General features: G+C 41.4%; 1 protein-coding gene across 3 annotated transcripts in view; it reads left to right on the plus strand.

Moving 5' to 3' along the window:
• Positions 1 to 22656, plus strand: part of ATL3 (atlastin GTPase 3) — a 48939-nt gene that overhangs the window by 926 nt on the left and 25357 nt on the right. For all 3 annotated transcript variants that reach the window (XM_029956468.1, XM_029956467.1, XM_029956466.1), the window contains exons 2-5: positions 10880 to 11094; positions 11225 to 11368; positions 21075 to 21179; positions 21673 to 21723. In XM_029956468.1, the coding sequence (XP_029812328.1) occupies positions 10888 to 11094; positions 11225 to 11368; positions 21075 to 21179; positions 21673 to 21723 (507 nt within the window). In that variant the 5' untranslated portion in view covers positions 10880 to 10887. The remainder of the gene's footprint in view (positions 1 to 10879; positions 11095 to 11224; positions 11369 to 21074; positions 21180 to 21672; positions 21724 to 22656) is intronic.

Below are 22656 nucleotides of genomic sequence, written 5' to 3' on the forward strand. Positions count from 1 at the left end.
CCCGGGGCTGCGGCCCCCTCCCCGCCTGGCGCTCCGCTCGCTCGCGGCCCGGGATCGAGGGTCCCAGGGAGCGGGGAAGGGAGATGCTTGGACCAGGCGCTAGAGTGGAGGACTCCGAAGTGTCCTTGAGTTGGGAGCTTTTCTTCCATCCTAACCACCTCGAGGCGTTGACAAGTAGTAGAAAAGTGGATTTTAAAACTCACACTTCGTTCCGTAATCGAGATTAAAAAAAATGTGGCCTGGATGGGTTTTTAGGAAGTGCATTTAGTACGTTGGGCACCGTACGTCGTTCCGATGCTTCTCCTGGAGACCTTAAAAAAAAAAAAACCCAAAGTATTCACACACACAGACCATAGATTAAAGGATATACTTCATCTGTCATTTTCTCCGGCTTTATTCTTGCTTGTGTGTTACTGAAGTCGGCTAAGTTTCGCTTGAGAAATCTCGAGGCAGAGAAAGAAAAGAACGTTGTTTGCAGAATCTTAAATCCGAGCCCTCAAATTCGAATACGAAGTTGGGTGGAATGTTTTGCGAAAGGGAGGAAAGAACTAAAGGCCCCCAAGACGTCACTTCACTTTTTGGCTTGCTTTTGGACACGCGAAACCTAACGTCGTTTTAATCCGTGTCAAGGGTTCAGTGTTGCCGTGAGCTGAAGTTCAAATTAGTGCTTTTCTCTACGTTGCACCGGAGCTAGCTGGTAGTCTAGAAATCCCTGTTTCTGCTTTTACCACCTGTGAAGGAAACGCTTGGATGAAACGGATCTCTGAAATAAAAGAATGACCGCTAGTACGGCATATTGTTTTATTAGCTACCATTTTACTATCTCATTGGGGTGATCGTGAAATTAAGAAAAACGATAGGGCATAAGTATGTGTACTAGCATAATTTTCTTAGTGTTCCCTAAATAGGACTTGTTTAGAATCGGCCTTTTAAAATTGGTTTTCTGCGTTGCAGCACGTGTTTCTCATTTTTATGATTTCTAAATGTTAGAAGAAAGGATAAATGCATACTCATTTATTTATTTTTAAATTTTTTAACATTTATTTTTGAGAGACAGAGCATGAGCAGGGGAGGGGTAGAGAGAAGGGAAGACACAATCCGAAGCAGACTCCAGGCTCTGAGCTGTCAGCACAGAGCCCTACATGGGGCTCGAACCCACAAACTGAGATCATGACCTGAGCTGAAGTCGAAAGCTCAATCGCCTGAGCTACGCAGGTGCCCTCAATATTCACTATTTAAAATGAGATAATAGAGGATTGTAAGAAGCCCGAAGTCAGTGTAAAGTTCTCTCACCTCTCCAAAGCCCCAGTGGTAGGTCATTTAACAGTTTGGTTAGTGTTCTTTTAAGATAACCTGTGAAGCACCTACGTTGTGTGAACTGATTTGAGAACCGGTTTAAAATTTGCCTATAATGACTAGGCATGCCTGTTAGCCAGTTTCTGTGGCCTTGTGAACTGAGGAATTGTTCACATAACACAGATGCATTTTAAAGTTAATCTGAATTTTAAAATATTTTCCCAAGTTGTCTGAAGTTTTAGAAGTATATTGTCTAAAACACATGGTGGGGGAGGAGGGAAGTGAGGGGAAAGCTTTTGTTTAAAAGAAAAAAAAAAGGCTCCAGTCACCGTAGAGCCATTTGTATCTCAGTTCAGCTACACATTGGAATAACCTGTGGTGTTTAAAACTTGTAGGGGGATGTAGGGGACCCACTGATTCTGATTTAATTCAACCAGGGGCCAGCCAACAGAGAACCCCAAGTAATTCTAATATGCATACTAATATATAATAAAATTTCCCTTTAGGTGGTTGCTTACATTTGAATTGATTTGTTACTTTATAAGAAGTATAATATGTAATATTGATATTCAAAAAGTTTTTAACGTTTATTTTTGAGAGAGGGTCAGTGTGAGAGTGGGGGAGGGGCAGAAAGAGAGGGAGACACAGATGAAGAATCTGAAGCAGGCTCCAGGCTCTGAGCTGTCTGCACAGAGCCCAATGTGGGGCTTGAATTCCAGAACTTGGAAATCATGACCTGAGCCGAAGTCAAACGCTTAATTGACTGAACCACCCAGGCACCCTCCCTTCATGATTATCAATATTTGTATTGAGAAGTTGATGTTCTCTGTAAATTTGTAAAAAATACTTATTAGCCTGTATTTTGATAGAACTTGATATATTTCACAGCTAAGGTATATTACAAGTTAGGAAATAGACTTTCCTGGTATAGTAGGTGAAAAAACAAACGTTTTATGTCTTGATAAGGAATCCAAGACAAATAACTGCCAATTAAGAGAGCTTTATTCAGCTGGAACACAAACAAATAAACCACATTTGTAACCAAATTGATTTTGGTGATTTCTCAGTTTTAGGGAAGAGCCAAATAAGATGAGTATTGAACTCATTCTATTAAAAAAAATAATTTTTTTCTATAATAGAGCCTGGCATCATTTTTAGATTCAGGCTGGTCTCTCCATTTCTGAATCTTCAGAACTGTTGAGTCATACTTATCTTTATAAGGTCATAAAGCACTACAAAATTGCTTTTTTTTTATAGGAAAATATGGTTTTCAGCATTCTGTGCTAACGTACAAAGATTTTTTTATGGCAGATGAATTGAGAAAAACTTTCCTCTTAAGCCCTTTAATTGATTAGAATGTAAATTTCCCTCAGTATTCTTTTTTTCCTGTAAATATATTCATTGAAACAGCTTAAAAAATCTATATCTTCTTACTGCTTTAAGACTGAGTAGAATACAGCATATCAAAACGCTCCCCGACCATGAGCAAAATGGAACCACACCCAGCAGTTGGAGTTGGCTAAGGGCCTAGCGTACTTACCCTCGCATATGATGATGTGTTTTCTCTGGCCTTGTCTGAATTAGGAACTTAAAGGACTGCCAGCGAGAACAAGGCATGAAATGATATACCTCTCCTTTTGGGTGTGTTGCTCTTGCCGTTTATGAAATGTATTTCAAAAGGAGAGTGGAAAACTCGGGTCATAACTTTACCGTGAGTCATGCACTCTACTTAGTAGAAATGTTTCTGAAACTGAAGTTAATTTGCTTTTTGGAACTCTCTGAGCAGTAAAGATGAGCACTGAGGCTGGCCCTATTCTAGTGGTTCTTAACCCAGGGTGATTTGGCCCTGGTGGGACATTTAGCAATGTCTGGAGACGTTTTTGAGTCTTACAAACTGGTATCTAGTGAGTAGAGGCCAGAGTTGCTGCTAAATATCCTACAAGGAATAGGATAGCTTCCCACACACACAGAGTTATCTGGCCCCAAATACCAGTAGTGCCGAGGTTGAATAACCCTGGTCTACAACTGTCAAATTGATCGACTAAGTTTTGTATGAATTTTCGGAAGTAGCAGATGCAGCTGCTTCCAATTAACTAGTTTCATTGAATTTATCACTGTTCATGTGGTGTTTTCAAATGTTTGAGGGGAATTTAAACCTTTTTCCCTATTTTAAGTTTGCTTATTTTAGAGAGGGTGAGCGAGCATGGGGAGGGACAGAGAGGGAGAGAGAGAATCCCAAGCCGACTCTACACTGTCAACGCGCAGCCTGACGTGGGGCTCAATCCCAAGAACCCGGAGATCATGACCTGAGCTGAAATCGAGTCAGATGCTTAACCGACTGAGCCACCCAGGTGCCCCCTATAATGCTTTTCTGATAGAATTTATGTTTTCCATAAGCCTGAAAAGGCCAATTATGATTCAGCAGTCTCACCTATTTTTAATTTAGCCTATGGACCTACGTTTTAAAAAGTCAAAGTTAGATCATTCTAGGGAGAATTCATTCTGTAATTTGCCAGATCTCTACAAATGCTTCCCCATAATAATTTGTTTTGCCTGTTAGTCTTTCAGCTTTCTACTTGGGTTGTCTGTTTTTGTCATTTTAGTGCAGAGCTGAGTGTATTGAATGCAGTTATCACAGAGATTATTTGAACAGGTGTATTTAAACCTATTGGTTTATTTGATGTGTTGTGCCAAAAATAATGGATAAATCGGTACTATAAAAGTAATTAGAATAGAGATTGTAGCTTCCACATGGACTGTTAAAAGACTTAAAATTTTTTTTAATGTTTATTAATTTTGAGAGAAAGAGTGAACAGGGGAAGAGCAGAGAGAGGGAGACAAAGAATCTGAAGCAGGCTCCAGGCTCTGAGCTGTCAGCACAGAACCCGATGTGGGGGTCGAACTCACAAACCACAAGATCATGACCTGAGCCGAAGTCAGACACTTAACCAACTGAGCCACCCATGCACCTCAAAAGACTTTTTAATTATCCAGATACTTTCAGCACTTCCTACCTGAAATGATGGCTGTTTCAGTATTACCATGAGCTAGTTACAGCAATAATCAGAATTGGCAGTATGATAGAGTTTTTGTTCTATACACCTTTTTTTTTAACATAGGGTTTCTTTTTTTTTTTTTTTAATTTTTTTATGTTTATTTATTTTAGAGAGAGAGACACACACACACAGTGTGACCTGGGGATGGTCAGAGAAACGGAGACACAGAATCAGAAAGAAGCAGACTCCAGGCTCTGAGCAAATGGTCAGCACAGAGCCTGATGCAGGGCTCGAACCCATGAACTGTGAGATCATGACCTGACCTGAAGTCGGCCGCCTAACCGACTGAGCCACCCAGGTGCCCCTTAACATAGGTTTTGAGTTCACTTATGGGTGTATGGATGGCAGGTATGACTATGGTCGGGCCATATCTCTGTACAAAAATGTCTTCTCTGTTATTCATATAAATGAACATAACACAGCATTAGCTCTTCATATAAATTAACATTAACTGTGCATATAAGTGAGCATTACTATTGTCTCAGAGTGGATTTATAAATCTTGGGAAATAATTGGTTCACCAAAGTGAGAAGGCATGTAAGACTGCCACTTAAAAGTTTTTCTCGTACCATTCCTGGAGGTTGGATCTCTAGAGTTTAAGATTCCTCAGAAGTGGGAATAATTTCATTGCAATTAAGGGGAATCCCTCCCCCCCAAAATCCTCAAAGCAAAACCTCAAAGCTCAAAAGCTTTTGTGTGAATCCTTAGCAAGTTGCTTTAATGTTTTTATTACAAATTTTGATCTGTTCTTTAGCCAGTCCTATGTAATTTAAGCCAAGGGTTGAATGGGGTACCTAGCAAGTTTGATCAATTTAAATATCCATGAAATTTTCAGTTGTTAAAGAGTCAGTGAATTTTAGAGCCAGAAAATCACTTCACCTAACTGCCTGGTTTTGTAGAGGAAACCGAGACACAGAGAAATAAAATGATTTACTCATGCTTTAAAGAGTCATTGCCAAACTGGGCCCTGATTGTTGGAGAAGACCTTTCTCCTGTACATTCTGCCTCACTAGAGTAACAGCCTTTGCCAAGAAAGAAGCTGGAGTCATAGGAGGAAATGATAGGATTCGGGGGGTATAGTGTAAAGGAAGGTAGAGTCGGGAGATGTGGAGGCTGAGAGGTGAGATTTCAGAGAAGTGGGATAATTCAGAGGATTCATTTTGATGATACCACAAGTAGACTTCTAAAATGTTAGTTACTGGAAGGGTCTCTAGAGGTTAAATCTTGACTCATTTCACTATTGAGACCGAGACTGGACATGCCCAGAACGGCACAGGTTGTTAGTGGTAGAACTGGAACAGGAACTGGTCTCTTGACGCCCATATATTTCTACATATTACTTCTGAGAGTGAGGAGACGGTGGAATATCCAGGTAAATCTGTCCCTTAGGCAGTTGTACATTTGGACCTGAGTCAGGATTCGGAACTAATGAAGTTGCATCACCAAAATAGAGGGTATAGTGAAATTAAAAGGATAAAGAGCTCATTGAGGGAGCAAATGAGAACCACGAGACTGACGCAGAGTGCTGGGGTAACTCACAGGAGCCAAAGGGAAAAGGTAGCTGAAGGAGATGGTGAAGAGATTGGGCGGGAGCCAGGAATGGGCACTGTCTCTGAGCCCAAAGGTTTTCACAAGTTCTAGAGGCCGGTGGTAGTTAGGTTGTCACACAGGGTTGAATGAGAATCAGGAAAGGGCCTGGATTTGGCAAGAGGTCATCGATAAGCTGGAGAATAGTTTCAACAGGGAGATTGAGAGGAAAGTCAGGTTGCAGAGTGCTAAGAAGGGAATGGGTGAGTAAGTGAATGAAGACAGACCTTCAAGGAGTTTGGCAGTGAAAGGAGACTGCAAGGGGGAAGAGAAGAGACTGATTTTATTAAGGTACTTGACATGTATTATTGGGCTTAGTGTTCACAGAACTGGGAAACTTATTCTTCGAGATACTGGGACTGAATACGACAGTTTCCCTACTTCCCAGAAGCTCCCAGCTGGGTGATAAGTCATGATCACAAATGATAGTGTTATAATGAGTGGAATAATAGTAGGTATGAGGTTTTATTGGAAATAGGAAGGTGGAACCACTTTTAGTTCCTAATATGTGTTAGACTCTGTGCTTTGAGAGGATTATTCAATTTATAAATGGAGCTATAACTGGTAAGAAATTTATCCATAGTCACATTGAGACTAGGTGGTGGGGTTTATTCATTTATTCCACAAATATTTATTGGGCATCCACTAGGTGTGGGCACTGTTCTGGGATCTTGGGGGATACAGTATTGAACAAAAGAGACCAAAATTCCTGCCCACATGGAGCTTACATTGTGGAGGAGAGAAAAGGACTCAAGCCCTGCCATGTCTGGATTCCAGACCCTGTTTTCTTTTTAGTTACTAGGTAAAGTGATCGGCTCTGAGAGGATGGGCTGGGAGGCATCAGGACTAAGGGAGGGTGAACGTGAGCGCTGAGGGATAATCGTTTTCCTGGAACCAGGCGGGGAGCTTGCATTTCAGGTGGTGGGAACGAACGGTTGAGTAGGTTGTACCTTGGAAAATTTTGGAATCCAGGCAGGACAGTACCCGAATCCTAAGTTTCTTCCGGTAGGAAGGCCAGTGAATGTAAATCTGCCTGAGAGGATGAGGGGAGTAAGGAGTTAGAGGAATCAAGACAGTCGGGAGAACCGGGAACTGCTTTGGCTTAGAGGATGAAGATTGAGCTTTGAGCCGTCGGCCCATAAAGTGTTTTGATAGCCCTTTGTGCAGTTGCTGTCGTGGTGTGTTTATGTGCTATGATGAAGGTCAGGCCTAATGGATCATTAAAGCAACCCTTGGGGATGGTGCCTAACTGGCAAGAAAGATTGGGAAGTGGTATGGCCTAGGCTAGGGTTATGATGAAGGGATCTGAAGGGATTAGGGAGCCTGAGATACGCAGATAGACCAGCAAAGGACACTTATTTTTTTTTATTAAAAAATTACTTTTAAAGTTTTATTTAAATAATCTCTGCACCCCATGTGGGGCTCAAACTCAGGACCCTGAGATCAAGAGTCACATACATGCTCTTCTGACTGAGCCAACCAGGTGCCTCTTTTTAAAAAAAATTTGGGGGGGGCCACCTGGCTGGTTCAGTCGGAGGAGAATGTGATTCTTGCTTTCTACACCCCATGTGGGGTGTAGAGATTAGTTAAGTAAGTAAAATCTTAAAAAAAATTTTTTTTAAGACAAAGGACATTTATATGACATCTTAAAAGGTGTGAGTAGAAATAAAGTTTTTACTTCGAAGATCAATGATGCTGTCATGTCTCAGGAAATGAGAGAGAGAAAGATGATGTGGTGAAAAGAGCATCTCTATTTGTTTCGATTGAACTATTGGTGGTGTGCACGGTTCAAAATGATTTTTCCTTTAAGTGGAACCAAACCAAAGGAACAAGATCTTTTTAAATCCAGTGTGCCCAGTAAACTGTCGTGAAGAGAAACGCGAGATCACCCTGGGTCCTCCAGCTAACCATAGCCTGGTTCTCTTCCTTTCCACTGCGCTGCCTGCAGAAAGAGGAAGAGATGAGTGAAGGCCTTATCACCTTTGCTGTCCCCACTGTCCTTCTCCGCAGTCTTCATCCTCTCTGGAAGCACAGTTCATTGTGCACAATTGCACACGTTCCCGTCACTGGATTATTCCATCTTGTCTGTAGCCTAGTGACCTTACCTTCTGTGCCTGTTGATCCTACACAGCCACCTGCATCCTTGTGGTCGTCGCTTTCCGCTGTATTCCGGAGCGCACGGTTCATTCTTTTTACGATCGTTTATTGTGGGCCTGCTGTGTGTCAGTACGTCCACATGGCTCAGCAAACTTTAATAATGGTGGAGTAGATGGAATTGAAAGAGCCAGTGTCACGAACTTAAATTGTGAAGTCCCGGGGGACTGTTGTACTGGTTACTGGGCTTGGCTGTATCTGATAGAGCCTTCAAGTGAGTTATCTAAACAAGGGAGACATTTATTCACTCACTCACTCCCATAACTATGAGCAGCATGGCAGTTCTGCCGCACGAAGCCCTCGGCCCTGCCCCTCTTGTTGCTCCAGTATTCCTGGGGTGTGCCCTCCTGTGCCTGGTGCAGGATGACTGTCACCCACTAATACATCCAGCTAGCAGGAAGGCGGAATTCCTGACCTGGAAGTTGCTAGAGCATTTCCAGTCAGAACTTAGTCACACAGGGATACCTCTGCTCCAGGGTTGGGTTGAAAACGTGTTCCTTTCAGGCAGTGTTAGGCCATAGTGGGAGGGGAAGACGAATATTGGGGGAGTGACCAGCCATCTCAGGGACTTGGTTTGGAACTGCAGTGCACAGAACTTTACACTGTGGCTTATCCATAAGGTCTGAATAAGTTCTTGTTCTTTTATATGAAAGATGCAAGGTGTTTAGGTCCCGGATTCACCTGCTGTTGTGGCAATAAAAAGAGCTGTAAGAGAATATTCGCAGAAATGTTTCCTTTTTATCCAGGCAGTAATGGGAAAGAAATATTAGTATACATTTATTACAATGATATCATGACGGCAATTGTGTATTTATAACTTGTTTTCCAGTAGTCTGCAAAAAATTAAAAGGTGGCAAGAGCCTTTTGTTGCTGTCTGACATTTTAAGGATTAAAAGTGAGCAGCAATTCCCGTAGCTTCAAGGGTACAGTATGGCTGTCACGCTGTTTGTTGGCTTAGCCTTGTGTGATCATGCAACCTTCAGTCTTCCCCAGACGAAAGTAATTTGCGGACCGTATCTGTGCTTTTGGTCATATCTGCTTACCTGTACTGTGCTTTACTTAATATTTATCTTTTAATTTCCTTTATTATTATTTTTAAAATTTTTAAATGTTTACTTATTTTTGAAAGAGAAAGAGACATGAGCAAAGGAGGGGCAGAGAAGGAGACACAGAATCCGAAGCAGGCTCCAGGCTCTGAGCTGTCAGCACAGAGCCCCATGTGGGGCTCGAACCCACAAGCTGTGAGATCATGACCTCAGCCCAAGTCAGATGTTCAACTGACTGAGCCACCCAGGCGCCCCTCAATTTACTTTAAATTGATTCACCTTTTAAACTTCTCATCCTTCTAAGCAATAGTCTATTAAAACATGGTTTATTTCCTAATATACATTAAAATACATAATTATTAAAATAAAAAATCTTTTAAGTACATGAAAACATCTCCTTTAATGCCTGTGGCATGTACTCACGTTTAGGGAAATAGTGCTTTGCTTCATCTTTGAGCCACATTGGTAGCTTTTTGTAAACTTTCCATAAATCCATAGCTACTAAGTGGCTTGAAATTTCTTTCTTTCTTTTTTTTTATTAAGTGTATTTGTTTATTTTGAGAGAGAGAAACTGCAAGCAGGGGAGGGGAAGAGAGAGAGGGAGAGAGAATCCCAAGCAGGCTCTATGCTGTCAGTGTAGAGCCCGACATGGGGCTTGAACCCACGAATGGTGAGACCATGACTGGAGCTTAACCACTTGAGCCACCCAGGTGCCCCGGCTCTGAATTTCGAAGAATTAATATCTCTGTGCTTTCAACTGTGGCAGGGAAACTACTAGTTTGTGCTTAATTTTGAGCTAAAGAAATAATTGCCCCTAAAATGCGGACTAGGTTATAAAGAGTGATCTCTAAGTCCTAGCCCCTAAAGATCCTTTCAGGCTTTTCTCCAGAACTTGTTGGACAAGATATTTAGCTTTTCTAAGCCCTAGTTTCCTTGTTTTTAAATATGGGGTGGTATTATTTACCTCAGGGTTGTTCTGAGGATTAAATAAAATGTATGTAAAAGGCTTAGAAGTGGTGGGCAGCCTTTCTACTGTTGATGGACGTTTGGATTGTTTCTAGTTTTGGACTATTTTGAATAAAGCTGATGTGAACATTCTTGTATTTATGTCTTTTGGTGGACATAAGCATTTATTTCTCTTATATACCTAGGCATAGAATTGCTAGATCGTAGTTACGTTTAGTTTTAATAGATATTGCAAAGCAGATTTCCAAAGTGGTTATATTCTCATCAGAGTGTGTGTGAAAATTCCAGTTGTACCATATCTTCTCCCACAGTTGGTATCGTCTGTCTTTAAATTTTAGCCATTCAGACGGACAGGTGGTGGTATCTCATGGTTTTATTTTATGTTTTCTTTGGTAAGTAATGGTACAGAAACACCTCTTTATATGATTATTGGCCATTTGGATATCCTTTTTTCATGAAGTGCCTTTTGTATATTGCTATTTTAAAAATTGGAATATTTGTCCTTATGGATCTCTGTATTGATTCTAGATAGGAGTTTTTTTGGATACAGGTATTGTGAATATTTTCTCCTAGCCTGTGGCTTTCATTTTTATTTTCTCTTAATGATGTGTTTTAATGAACAAGAATTCTTAATTTTGATGGAGTCTGGTTTGTCATTTTTTTTCTTTTATGGTTAGTGCTTTTGTGCTGTTTAAGAAGGTTTTACTTTTCCCATGTTCAAAAACACAAATTTAAAAAAGATGTAAAGCAATTTTTTTCTCTCTAACAATCTAGGTGATGCCATGGAGACTGGAAAGCCTGGTCCAGTGCAGGTTGTTTTGATTCAGAAAGACCAGCATTCCTTTGAGCTAGACGAGAAAGCCCTGGCCAGCATTCTCCTGCAGGACCCCATCCGAGACCTTGACGTGGTGGTGGTGTCCGTGGCCGGTGCCTTCCGAAAGGGCAAATCCTTCTTTCTGGACTTTATGCTACGATACTTGTATTTCCAGGTAAGCGAGAATTCTTTCATCTCCGGTTAGAAAGTGAGACTTCTGTGTCCAAAAGAGCAAAATAAGCTCATGGATGATCCTTGACCTTCAAAATTTAAGATTTAATGGAGATTGCTCATTTCCCCTGTAGAAGGAAGGTGGCCGTTCAAACTGGTTGGGTGACTCAGAAGAACCATTAACAGGATTTTCATGGAGAGGGGGCTCTGACCCAGAAACCACTGGGATTCAGATCTGGAGTGAAGTTTTCACCGTGGAGAAGCCGGGTGGGAAGAAGGTAAGGAAGAAAAGACTTTGAACTTAACAAAGACAACAAAATGAGAACTTTAATGTGTACTCTGATAATTCAGTTAAAATGATATTTATCAAGGGGCACCTGGGTGGCTGAGTCAGTTGAGGGTCTGACTTCAGAGTAGGTCATGGCCTTGTGGTTCGTAAGTTCAGGCCCCACATTGGGCTTGCTGCTGTCAGCCTGTCAGCGCAGAGCCAGCTTCAGATCCTCTGTCCCCCTCGCTCTGCCTCTCCCTTGTTTGCGCTCTCCTAAAATTAAACATTAAAAAAACTTTTTAAAATCAAAATTATATAAATGCATGGTTTAAAATTAATGTATGAGTATAGTTTAAAAGGTCAAATAGTAATATGAGATTTCTAATAAAAAAATAGCTATGGGTGGCTCAGTTGGTTAAGCGTCCGGCTTCAGTTCAGGTCATGATCTCACAGTTCGTGGATTCGAGCCCTGCGTTGGGCTCTGCTGACAACTAGCTCAGAGCCTGGGGCCTGTCTTCAGATTCTGTATCTCCCTCTCTCTCTCCCCCTCTCCTGCTCACGGTCTCTGTCTCTCAAAAATAAATAAAATATTAAAAAAAATAGCTATAAAAAAATAGCCGTCAAGTGTCCTTTTCCTCCATTTGTTTTCACTTTCCAGAGGTTAAGGATCTCAATTATTTTAGACATTACTTCTGTTCTTTAGTTTCTTATTCCTGTGAGGGTGACCTAACCCTGGTGGCCATTGTTCTGGGAGCTGAGCAGAGAAAGGGCAGTGGGGGGGGGGGTCTCACAGTTCAGAAGGTGAGCCCCCCTGCATGCCCCCCAGCTTTCAGGAGACATCTTACCCCACCTCATCTGTGCCCAGTAAGCCACGGTCACAGAGCCTTCCCTGCATTTTTTTTTTGGTCACGGTGAAAATGGCAGAGAGGATTTGGGGGAGTCACTGTTTCTTACACAGATCTTCACCCATTCCTTCTGTGTTTTAGTTCCATTTTAGCTGCTTCTACAGCTGTTTGTGCCTCTCATTTTTGAGTCTTTCCAGGGCTTAAAGTTTTATATTCCCGCTTTAGGTTTAGTTTTAATGTTTTCCTAAATGTTCGGTCATTTGTTATTTTGGGAGCTGGAGGGTAGATACACAGCTCTTGAATACTGTTTCTACATCTTTTGTTCTTTTTCCTTATAAATTTTCCTCATTAATTATCTTTATATTTCATTTCTCTTCCTCTTTTAGGGAGGTTTCAGGAGAAAGGTATATTGGAACACCTTCTAATTTTTCTTTGCATAGATGTGCAAACAAAAAATATGTAGCAAAATGGAAAAATTTTAAGAAAGAGAGTCTAGGAGAATAAGGAGTTGTAACATTGAAATATAACAGTAGAAACTTTTTATGGAAGGATCTTTAGATATTATTTTATACAACATTTTAATTTTTTAACAGCTTTATTGAGCTATAATAGACATTCTATTCCCTCTGGCTGCCTCCTACCCCAAGCTTCTGGGCTGGGCTGTTGTCACAAATTTTATCTTAATAACATTGTGTTTATTATTATTTTTTGTTTAAACAATCAGCTAAAACACTCAGTTATCTTTTAAAGATATTAGATGATAAGAAAGAAGCCGTATGTCTACTCATGTAGTTATCATTAACTGTGCTCTTCATTTTCTGGTGTCCATATTCTATTTTTTGTGTCTACTTTTCCTTCTGTCTGAAGGACTTCCTTTAATGTTTCTTGTAGTGCTACTCTGCTGGTGCTATTTTCAGTTATTTATTTATTTAGTTAGAGCACAAGTGTGGAAGGGGGGAGAGAGAGTCTCAAGCAGACTCTGTGCTGACCTTGGAGCCCAGTGTGGGGCTTGATCTCATGACTGAGATCATGACCTGTGCTGAAATCATGAGTTGGATGCTCAACCAGCTGACCTACTCAGGTGCCCCTCAGTCTTCACCTATCTGCAAAGTGTTTATTTTGCCTTTGTTTGGAAAATACTTACGCCGGGTATAGAATTCTAGGCTGACCGTTTTTTCTTTAGGTGCTTTAAAGATGTCACTTCCTTGCCTTTATCCTGTCATTTGTTCTTCTTTTTTTTAAACTTTAGTACTTGCATTATTTTTTAATTTTTTAAAATGTTTATTTTGAGAGAGAGAGAGAGAGAGAGAGAGAGAGAGAGCGCGCGCGCGCGCTCGCGCTCTTGTGGGGGAGGGGCAGAGAGTGAGGGTGAGAGAGAGAATCCCAAGTAGGCTCCATGCTGTTAGCACAGAGCCTGGTGCCGGGCTCAGTCCCATGAACTGGGAGATCATAACCTGAGCGGAAGTCAAGAGTCAGATTCTAAACCGACTGAGCCACCCATGTGCCCCTATTTATTTATTTATTATTATTATTTTTTATTTTAGAGCACATGAGAGGGGAAGAGGGGCAGAGAGAAAGAGAGAATCGTAAGCATGCTCCATGCTCAGAGTGGAGCCCAGTGCAGTGCTGGATCCCACAGCCCTGGGATCCTGACCTGAGCTGAAATCAAAAGCTGGATGGATGCTCAACCCACTGAGCCCCCCAGGTGCCCCTCCTGACATTATTAGATTGTTTCCGGTGTATGTTGTTTATGGTGACAGATCGGCTGTTATCCTTATCTTCGTTCTTGTGTGCTGCATCGGTCTGCTTCTAACAGTTTAGCAATTGTTTGTTTCTTGAGCGATTTGGTTATGATGTGCCTTAGTGTAGTTCTCCTTATGTTTCTCTTAATATATATATATATATATATAAATAAATGTTTTTCATTAATTTGTGAGAGAGAGAGACCGCGTGAGCAGGGGAGTGTCAGAGAGAGAGGGAGACATAGAATCTGAAAACAGCCTCCAGGCTCTGAGCTAGCTGTAGCACAGAGCCTGATGTGGGGCTCGAACCCACGAACCATGAGATCATGACTTGAGCCTAAGCCAGATGCTCAACCAACTGAGCCACCCAGGTGCCCCCTCCTTATATTTCTTGTATTTGGATTTGGTTGAGCCCCTTGAATTTGCAAATTCATAGTTTTTATCGGACTTGGGCATTTTTTGGCCATTACTTCTTCAAATTTTTTGTCCCTTATCCCCTGTGGGGATTTTCCTATTACATGTATGTCAGGCTGTCCCATAGCTGCTCATTGATTCACTGTTTGTTTTTTTAACTCTTATTTTTTTCTGTTTTCTTTTGGGCAGTTATATTGGTAGGCCTTCAAGTTCCCCAATCATTATAATCCAGTGCATTTTTCATTGTAAACGTTTTAATTTTCCTCTGAAAGTTCAGTTTAGTTCTTTTTTTATGTCTTTCATGTCACTACCGAATTTTTTGAATATATGGAGTGCAGTTATACAGAATACTATTTTAAAGTCATCTTCTGTTAATTGTAACATCTGTTCTGGGTTAATTGATTTTTTAATTGATTTTTCTCCTCATTGGGTCATATTTTTTCAATGTTTTCTCTGATTTCCTGTATTTCCCATATTTTCCCTGAGCTTTTGCTGGCATGCAGTTAAGAAATTTGGAAACTGTTGGATCCTTTCTTTTCTGGTTTGTGAAAAGGGCGCCTGGGTGGCTCAGCCAGTTAAGCATCTGACTTCAGCTCAGGTCATGATCTCATAGTTTGTGAGTTTGAGACCCATGTTGAGCTCTCTGCTGTCAGCACAGAGCCTGCTTCAGATCCTCTGTCTTTCTCTCTCGGTTCCTATCCCACCCACACATTCCTCTCTCTCTCTCTCAAAAATATAGCAACATTAAAAAAGTGAAAGGGTTTATTAAGTGGTAGTGGAGCAGTACTTAATCTAGAACGATTTTACTCCTCACCACCCAGTACTCTTCTGAATACTTCAGAATTATGAGAGTTTTCAGTCTGGCTGAGGGGACAGGCCTGTGCTTGGCCGTCTGTGAGCACAGGGGACTGTTCCCTCTGAACCTCGTGCATGGTGCTTTCCCTGGCCTCAGGCAGTGTCGTCAGGCACGCGTGCTTGTAGGTACTCAGCTGAACTCCTGGAGTAGACCCTCTGCACAGCCCTGGGGTTCTTTGTATCTCTCTCTGCCTGGGAGTTCCGGCTTTCTTGGTCTCTGTGACTCTCAGCTGTGTCTCCTCAACTCAGGGAATCTGTTGGGTTCTGCTGGGTCCTTCCGCATGCCTTGGCCAGTAAGCGGGGACAACGGAAGGGCTCACCTTACCTGTTTCCTTTCCTTTAAGGATCATTATCCTTTGTTACCTGGTGTCCAGCATCTTGAACTGTTGTTTCGTGTATTTTGTTATTTTTTGGTTTTAGGTGGGGAGGGTAAGTTCAGTCTCTTACTCCATTTTGATTGGAAGTAGAAGTCTAGTCTTTCCATTTTAGAGATGCCAGAGGAGACCCAGTGCGTTAAGGCCTGCTGCTGGTAATACTGGGGCTCTTCGATCTGGCGTTACAACAGGCCCTACAACTTTTCATTTCAGTTCTGTTTTTCAGTATCATTGCTCTCTTCCTACATTTCTTTTTCTTTCTTTTTTTTTTTTTTAATTGAGACAGAGAGAAACAGAACATGAATGGGGGAGGGCCAGAGAGAGTGAGAGAGAATCCGAAGCAGGCTCCAGGCTCTGAGCTGTCAGCACAGAGCCCAACGTGGGGCTTGAACCCACAAACCATGAGATCATGACCTGAGCCAAAGTTAGTCGCTTAACTGACTGTGCCACGCAGGTGCCCCATCTTTCTACACTTCTGATAATGTGTGGGAGATGCTTTCATAATTTTCTTTCTAGGAATAAATAATTATTTTCGACTATCTGTTCTCTCTATAGAACTGGTGGATCTGATTCTTATTTTGGGGGGCAACTGGTCTGTTAATTTTTCATAATAGTTTAGGATATCTCTACAAAGTTAGTAATTAGCAAGCTTTGCTTTTAGTTATCTAACATTTGTAGTGCCCTCATTTTATCTTGTTGAATTGACTCCTTTATAAAGCTTATCAATTTGGTTTCCTCACCTTCAAAAAAATTAATAGACTTTATTTTATTTTTATTTTTTTAATTTATTTTTTAATAGTTTATTGTCAAATTGGTTTCCATATAACACCTAGTGCTTCTCCCCAATAGACTTTATTTTTTAGGACGATTTTAGGTTTATGGAAAAATTGATCAGGAACTGCTGAGTTGTCACACCCCCTTCCCTTCTGCCAGTTTCCCCCCTATTATTTATATCTTGTATTAGTGTGACACATTTGTTATAATTAATGAGCCAATGTTGATATAATGTTATTAACTAAAGCCCACAGTTTATATTGGGTTCCTTCTGTGTGTTCTACGTTCTGTGGGTTTTGGTAAATGTATGCTGATATGCAGCTACCATTATTATATCAGAATATCCTAAAAATTCTAAATATCCTCTGTGCTACATCTGTTTGTTCCTGCCTCCTCCCCCCTCCTCCTCTCCCCTCCTCTTCCCAGAACTGGGAACCTCTGATCTTATCGTCTCCATAGTTCTGCCTTTTCTGGGATGTCATATGGTTGGAATCGTACAGTCTGTAGCCTTTTCTGATTGGCTTCTTTCCCTTAGCAGTGTACTTTTATGGTTCCTCACATTTTTTAATGGCTTGATAGCTCATTTCTTTCTATTGCTGAATAATATTCTTTTATATGGATGCACCACAGTGTACCCATTCACCTACTGAAGGACATCTTCTTTGCTTCCAAGTTTTGGCAATTATGCAGTCACATGCTCTACCCGGGAGCTCTACCCCCCCAAGTTTTGGCAATTATGAATAAAGCTGCTATAAGCATTTGTGAGCAGGTTTTTGTGTGGTTGTTAAGTTTCAGCTCATTTGAGTAAATACCAAGGAGCGTGATTGTTGGATTTTATGTAAGGCGATGTTTAGTTTTGTGAGAAACTGCCAAACAGTCTTCCAAAGTCGCTGTGTCATTTTGCACTTTTTTGGGCAATGACGAAAGTTCCTGTTGTTCTTCATCCTTGTCAGCATTTGATGTCAGCTTCTTGATTTTGGCCATCCTAATAGGTGTGTTGGGATATCTCGATGTTGTGTTTCCTGCCCTTTTAAAAAACATTATGTTCAGGTATTCAGCAGGATCAAGAGTGCTTTTAGAAATCAATAGAATATTGGATAAATGCCACACTAATAAGCAGTTGTTTAGAAGTTGCCCAAATAAAAGTTTCACATGATTGTCTTACTTTTTTTTTTTTAATTTAAAAAATACTTGGTGAGATTTTAGCTTAGCACTTACCTGGCTAAAGAAGTAGATCATTTATTTGTTTGTGCCTTTTCATTGAAAATCTACTTTTAAATATGTAGCTGCAGTTTATTCTTTTTAACTGTTTTGTGGTAATCATATGTCATATTTTATTTTCTTCATTTATCTACTCCATTGAATTAAATTAAACCCATTTCGATTGTCTCCATTTTTTAAAAAATCGTTTTTTAATTTTTATAATCCTTCCTACAGGGAACAGTCTGACAGATCCCTCCGTGAGTAAGTGTGCAAGCGTGACTCCAGGCCGCGGGTTTTGAACTCTGTCCATGACCCATTAAGGGTAGAGAAATCAATTTACTGGCTCATGACCAGTATTTAAAAAGAAAGAGCTAGAACAGAGCAGAAAGTATCAGAGTGCAGTACACATACCAATTTAGTTTCAGCTTTATATATATGGGTAATGTATTTAGTCATGATGTTAAATATATTTCCTTCTCTGGATCTGGCCCAGAGCATTAGAGAGCCACCTGGAAGTGGAGTGCCCGTTTCCCCTTTTCTAGCGACTGCTAAGTTGTCCTTGACTGTGGTGTGACAGTTTACCGTTTCACTACGTGATATGAGGATACCATTTCCCCAGCCGTCCAGCACTTCATCTGCGTGTACGTGTGACTCCTGTGCCTCAAGAGCTTCTCTTTGGATTTCCTCGTTTTCCCCTATTTGCCTTATTTTCCTTTTTGTAAATATGTGTCATGATGAACTCTTTTTTATTGAGAAATAATTCACATATCATAAAATTCATCTTTTAAAAGTATGTAATTCAGGGGCGCCTGCGTGGCTCGGTTGGTTAAGTGCTTGACTCTTGATTTCTGCTCAGGTCATGGTCTCTCGGTTCATGGGATTGAGCCCAGCGTCAGGCTCTGCACTGACAGCATGGAGTCAGCTTGGGATTCAGTCTGTCCCTCTCTTTCTGCCCCTCCCCTGCTTGCTCGCTCTCAAAATAGATATATTTTTAAAATGCGTATAATTCAGTAATTTTTTATATGCTCATGAGGCTGTGCAAGTATCACCATTGTCTAATTCCAGACTCTTAGCCTTTTCATCACCCCCAAAAGGTACCAGTACTCATTAGCAGCCGCTCCCCCATTTCCCTCTGCACAGCACCTGGCCACTCCTGATCTGCTTCCCTTCTCCGTGGATCTGTTTGCCTCCTCTGAACATTCATACAGGTGGAGGCCTACAGTGTGTGGTCTGTGCGTCTGGCCTCTCCCACACCCAGCGCAGGGCCCTGAGGCCCCGTCCATGGCGTAGCGTCATCCGTGCTTCATTTCTTCTCATGGCTGAGTAATACTCTGTGGGATGGACCTGTCACACTTTATCTTTTCATCATTTGAAGGATATTTGGGTTATTTTTACTTGGTGACTGTAATGAATCCTACCACGAGCATTCATGTACAAGTTTTCATGCAAACGTAGGTTTTCTTTTTCCTTGTTTTTGCTGTAGTTAAGAGCATTTAACATGAGGTCTACCCTCTTAGAATTGTAAGTGCATATTATAGCAGGGGAGGGTCAGAGAGAGAGGGAGGTACGGAATCTGAAGCAGGCTCCAGGCTCTGAGCTAGCTGTCAGCACAGAGCCCGACATGGGGGCTCGAACCCACAAACCGTGAGATCATGACCTGAGCCAAAGTCAGATGCTCAACTGACTGAGCCACCCAGCTGCCCCAATTTTTACTTTATTAAAAAAAAAAGCTATTTATTTATTTTTTTGATAGAAATAGCATGTGCAAGTGGGGAAAAGGCAGAGAGAGAGAATCCCAAGCAGGCTCTGCACTGTCAGCATGGACCCTGACTCGGGGCTCAAACCATGAACTGTGAGATGATGACCTGAGCCGAAACCAACAGTTGGATGCCTAACCCACTGAGCCACCCAAGTGCTCCCCTATATTTAATTTTTTGGGGAACCTCCATACTGTGTTCTGCACTGGCCATACCAGTTTATGTTCTTGCCAACAAGTGCATGAGGGCTCTTTTTGTCCACATCCTCATGAATACTTGTTAGTTCTTATTTTAACTTTTTGAGGAACTTCCATACTGTTTTCCACAGTGGTTACCCCAGTTTACATTTCCACCAACAGTGCATAAGGGTTCTGTTTTCTTATTGTCACCATTCTTTTTTTTTCTTTTCCCTTTTCTCTTCCTTTCCTTTTTCTTTTTTTTTTTTTCCCTTCGCTCCTCCTCCTCTTCTTTTTCTTTTTCTTTTCAAGTAATCTCTACACCCAACATGGGGCTCAAACTCACGACCCTGAGATCAAGAGTTGCATGCTCTCCTAATTGAGCCATATTTTTCTTTTAATTTTTAAAAATGTTTATTTATTTTTGAGAGAGAGAGACGGAGACAGGGTGCAAGCAAGGGAGGGAGGGCAGAGAGAGGGAGACACAGAATCCAAAGCAGGCTTCAGGCTCTGAACTGTCAGTACAAAGCCTGATGCAGGGCCCGAACTCACAAACTGTGAGATCATGACCTGAGCCAACGTCTGTCTATTAAGATTCTCTACCCACTTTTTAATCAGATTATTTGTTTTTTAGTGTTGAGGTATATAAGTTCTTTATATATTTTAGATATGAATCCTTTATTGGATATATCATTTGTAGATATCTTCTATTTAGTAGTGCCTTCTTGTGTTTTTGGTTGTTTCCTTTGTTGTGCAGAAGCTTTTTGTTTGTTTGTTTTTATAATTTAAAAATTAAAAATCTCATTTGTTCAAAAGCGTTTTATTTTGGTTCATTGTGGCTTTGATTTGTATTTGTGTTTCCATAATAACTAATTATGTTGGGAATATTTTTCTGTAGTTACTAGCCATCTGTATATTTTCTAGGGAGAAATCTATTCAAATCAAATTCATTTTTTAGTTGGATCATTTGTCTTTTTGTTGTTGAATTGTTCTTTATATATTTTGGATATTAGACCCTTGTCAACATAGATAATTTGCAGTTATTTTCTTTCATTTCATAGGTTGTCTTTTAACTCTTTTTTAAAAATTTTTATTTAAAAAATTTTTAATGTTTATTTTTGTGCATGCATTCGCTCATGAGAGAGAGAGAGAGAGAGAGAGAGAGAGAGGTGGAGGGGCAGAGACAGAGGGAGACGCAGAATCTGAAGCAGGTTCCAGGCTCTGAGCTATCAGCACAGAGCCAGATGTGGGGCTCGAGCTCACGGACCGTGAGATCATGACCTGAGCTGAAGCTGGACGCCCCAACCTTTGACTCTCTCCAGTGGCGGGGCACTTTCCCCTCCACACGTATTGCTCTGTCGGCCTGTGATCACAGCATCTCCTCAGGTCAGAGCAGATCATCTTCTCCAGGAACAGCCTCTGATCCAGACAGAGCACCTAAGTAACTACCGTGCTGTACAATTTACGGACAGGTGCCAAAGCCTCATTTACATGTCACCTGTACTTTTCAATTTCTTTTTTACATTTTTCCCTTTCGCACTCTTAACTCATTTGTTGGTCTTTTCCTTTCTCTTAGGTGGCAGTTGTTCTGATGGATACCCAGGGGGCGTTCGACAGCCAGTCCACCGTGAAAGATTGTGCCACCATCTTCGCTCTCAGCACCATGACCAGTTCTGTACAGGTAACTCCACTCGACCAAGATAAAAATTTGCAGAGGAATTTAGATAAATGGAGCATATCTATTTTCAGTTATTGTTCTGTTATCAGAATCCCTAGGGATGTGTAAATGTTCGTTTTAGATTACAGATAGAAGTTAAGCTTTTAAAAGCTCAAAACGTAGCTTAAACTGTTTTTCCACTTTGGTTGTAAGTATATATATACTACTCCAAGAAGAGTCTGAGAAGTGGAAATTGAGATTACATTAATTATATCATACAGGAATTGGAGATGGGGTAAGAACTTAGGAAAACTGTATTTTAAGCAGTAAAGGAAGAAGTATGTGATTTTAACCTTATATGCATCATTTTCCAAAAGACAGTGTTCCTGTTTGGACAGACCTTGGGTACTTCTGTGCATACTTTTAGTTGTACAGAGCTTCTGTTCAATACTTTTGCTTATTTGGGGTTCCTTTCAAGTAAGCTAGAGTGGTATCAATCTGGATTTTTGTTTTTTAGATTTATAATTTGTCCCAGAACATTCAGGAAGATGATCTTCAACAGCTACAGGTATATATCCATCATAAACGTCTTAATGTCATACGGTATCATTTACAAGTTTTAAAACTTAGAAAAATTTCACAGCTGAGTAGTTCTAGCAGTAGGAGGAACGGTGGGGGGAAGGCTTTGGCTCACAGCAGTTCTGCCCTGTTCCTGCTGGGCGATCAGGCAAGGCCTTACTGCGTTGAGCACAGAACCCAAGGAAGTGGGCGAGTAACTTCTGCAGTTATCCCAGGGGGGTGGTTGTGGTGTAGGAGACGGGGCAGCAAGAGGACCTGAGGTGGGGGGGGGCTTGGCAGGACGGAGGAACAGCAAGGAGGCCAGTGGCGGGGACTGGGAAGTGTGACAGGAGGAGGCTTAGCCATGACGTCAGCGAGGCATTGGGTCCTGCTGATGCGCAGCTTTTGCAAGGGCTCGGGCTTTCCCTCTGGGAGAGATGGGTCGAGTGGAGCAGGGATGTTCTGTGAGCGGAGGATCGCTCTGGCTGCTGCGTTTGGAATAGACTATAGGGACAGGCGTGCAGTCAGGGAGGCTCGTTGTGAAGCTGTGCAGTAATCCAGGTGAGGCTAAATGAATCCGTGTTTGTAAAATGTGTAGCTTTGTGTGCCCGGAAAACAGTATGCGCTTAATAAGTGTGAGCCATTCTTTACTGTTGCTGTTCCTACTACTGTTATTAGTCGCCGTCTTCGTTCTCCGTGCAGCACTCCTATGTTTTTCCTGTAAAGTACTGTTCCGTGGGGACCCCAGAGTGGAATGCAATTCTTGGCATGTCTTTCTAATCCACCTGTCCCATTGACATTCCAGAAAACACATCAGCATACAAAGGAATGAGGGTGTCGTTGATTATGGGGATCACCTGGAGTTCGTTCTGACAGTCCTGTGAAAAGCAAAGAAACGAATTCCTCAGCCTTGGCTGAGCTTGAGAACTGGTGTTTGTGCACC

Source organism: Suricata suricatta, chromosome 11 (assembly GCF_006229205.1).
Source record: "Suricata suricatta isolate VVHF042 chromosome 11, meerkat_22Aug2017_6uvM2_HiC, whole genome shotgun sequence".
NCBI lineage: Eukaryota > Metazoa > Chordata > Mammalia > Carnivora > Herpestidae > Suricata > Suricata suricatta.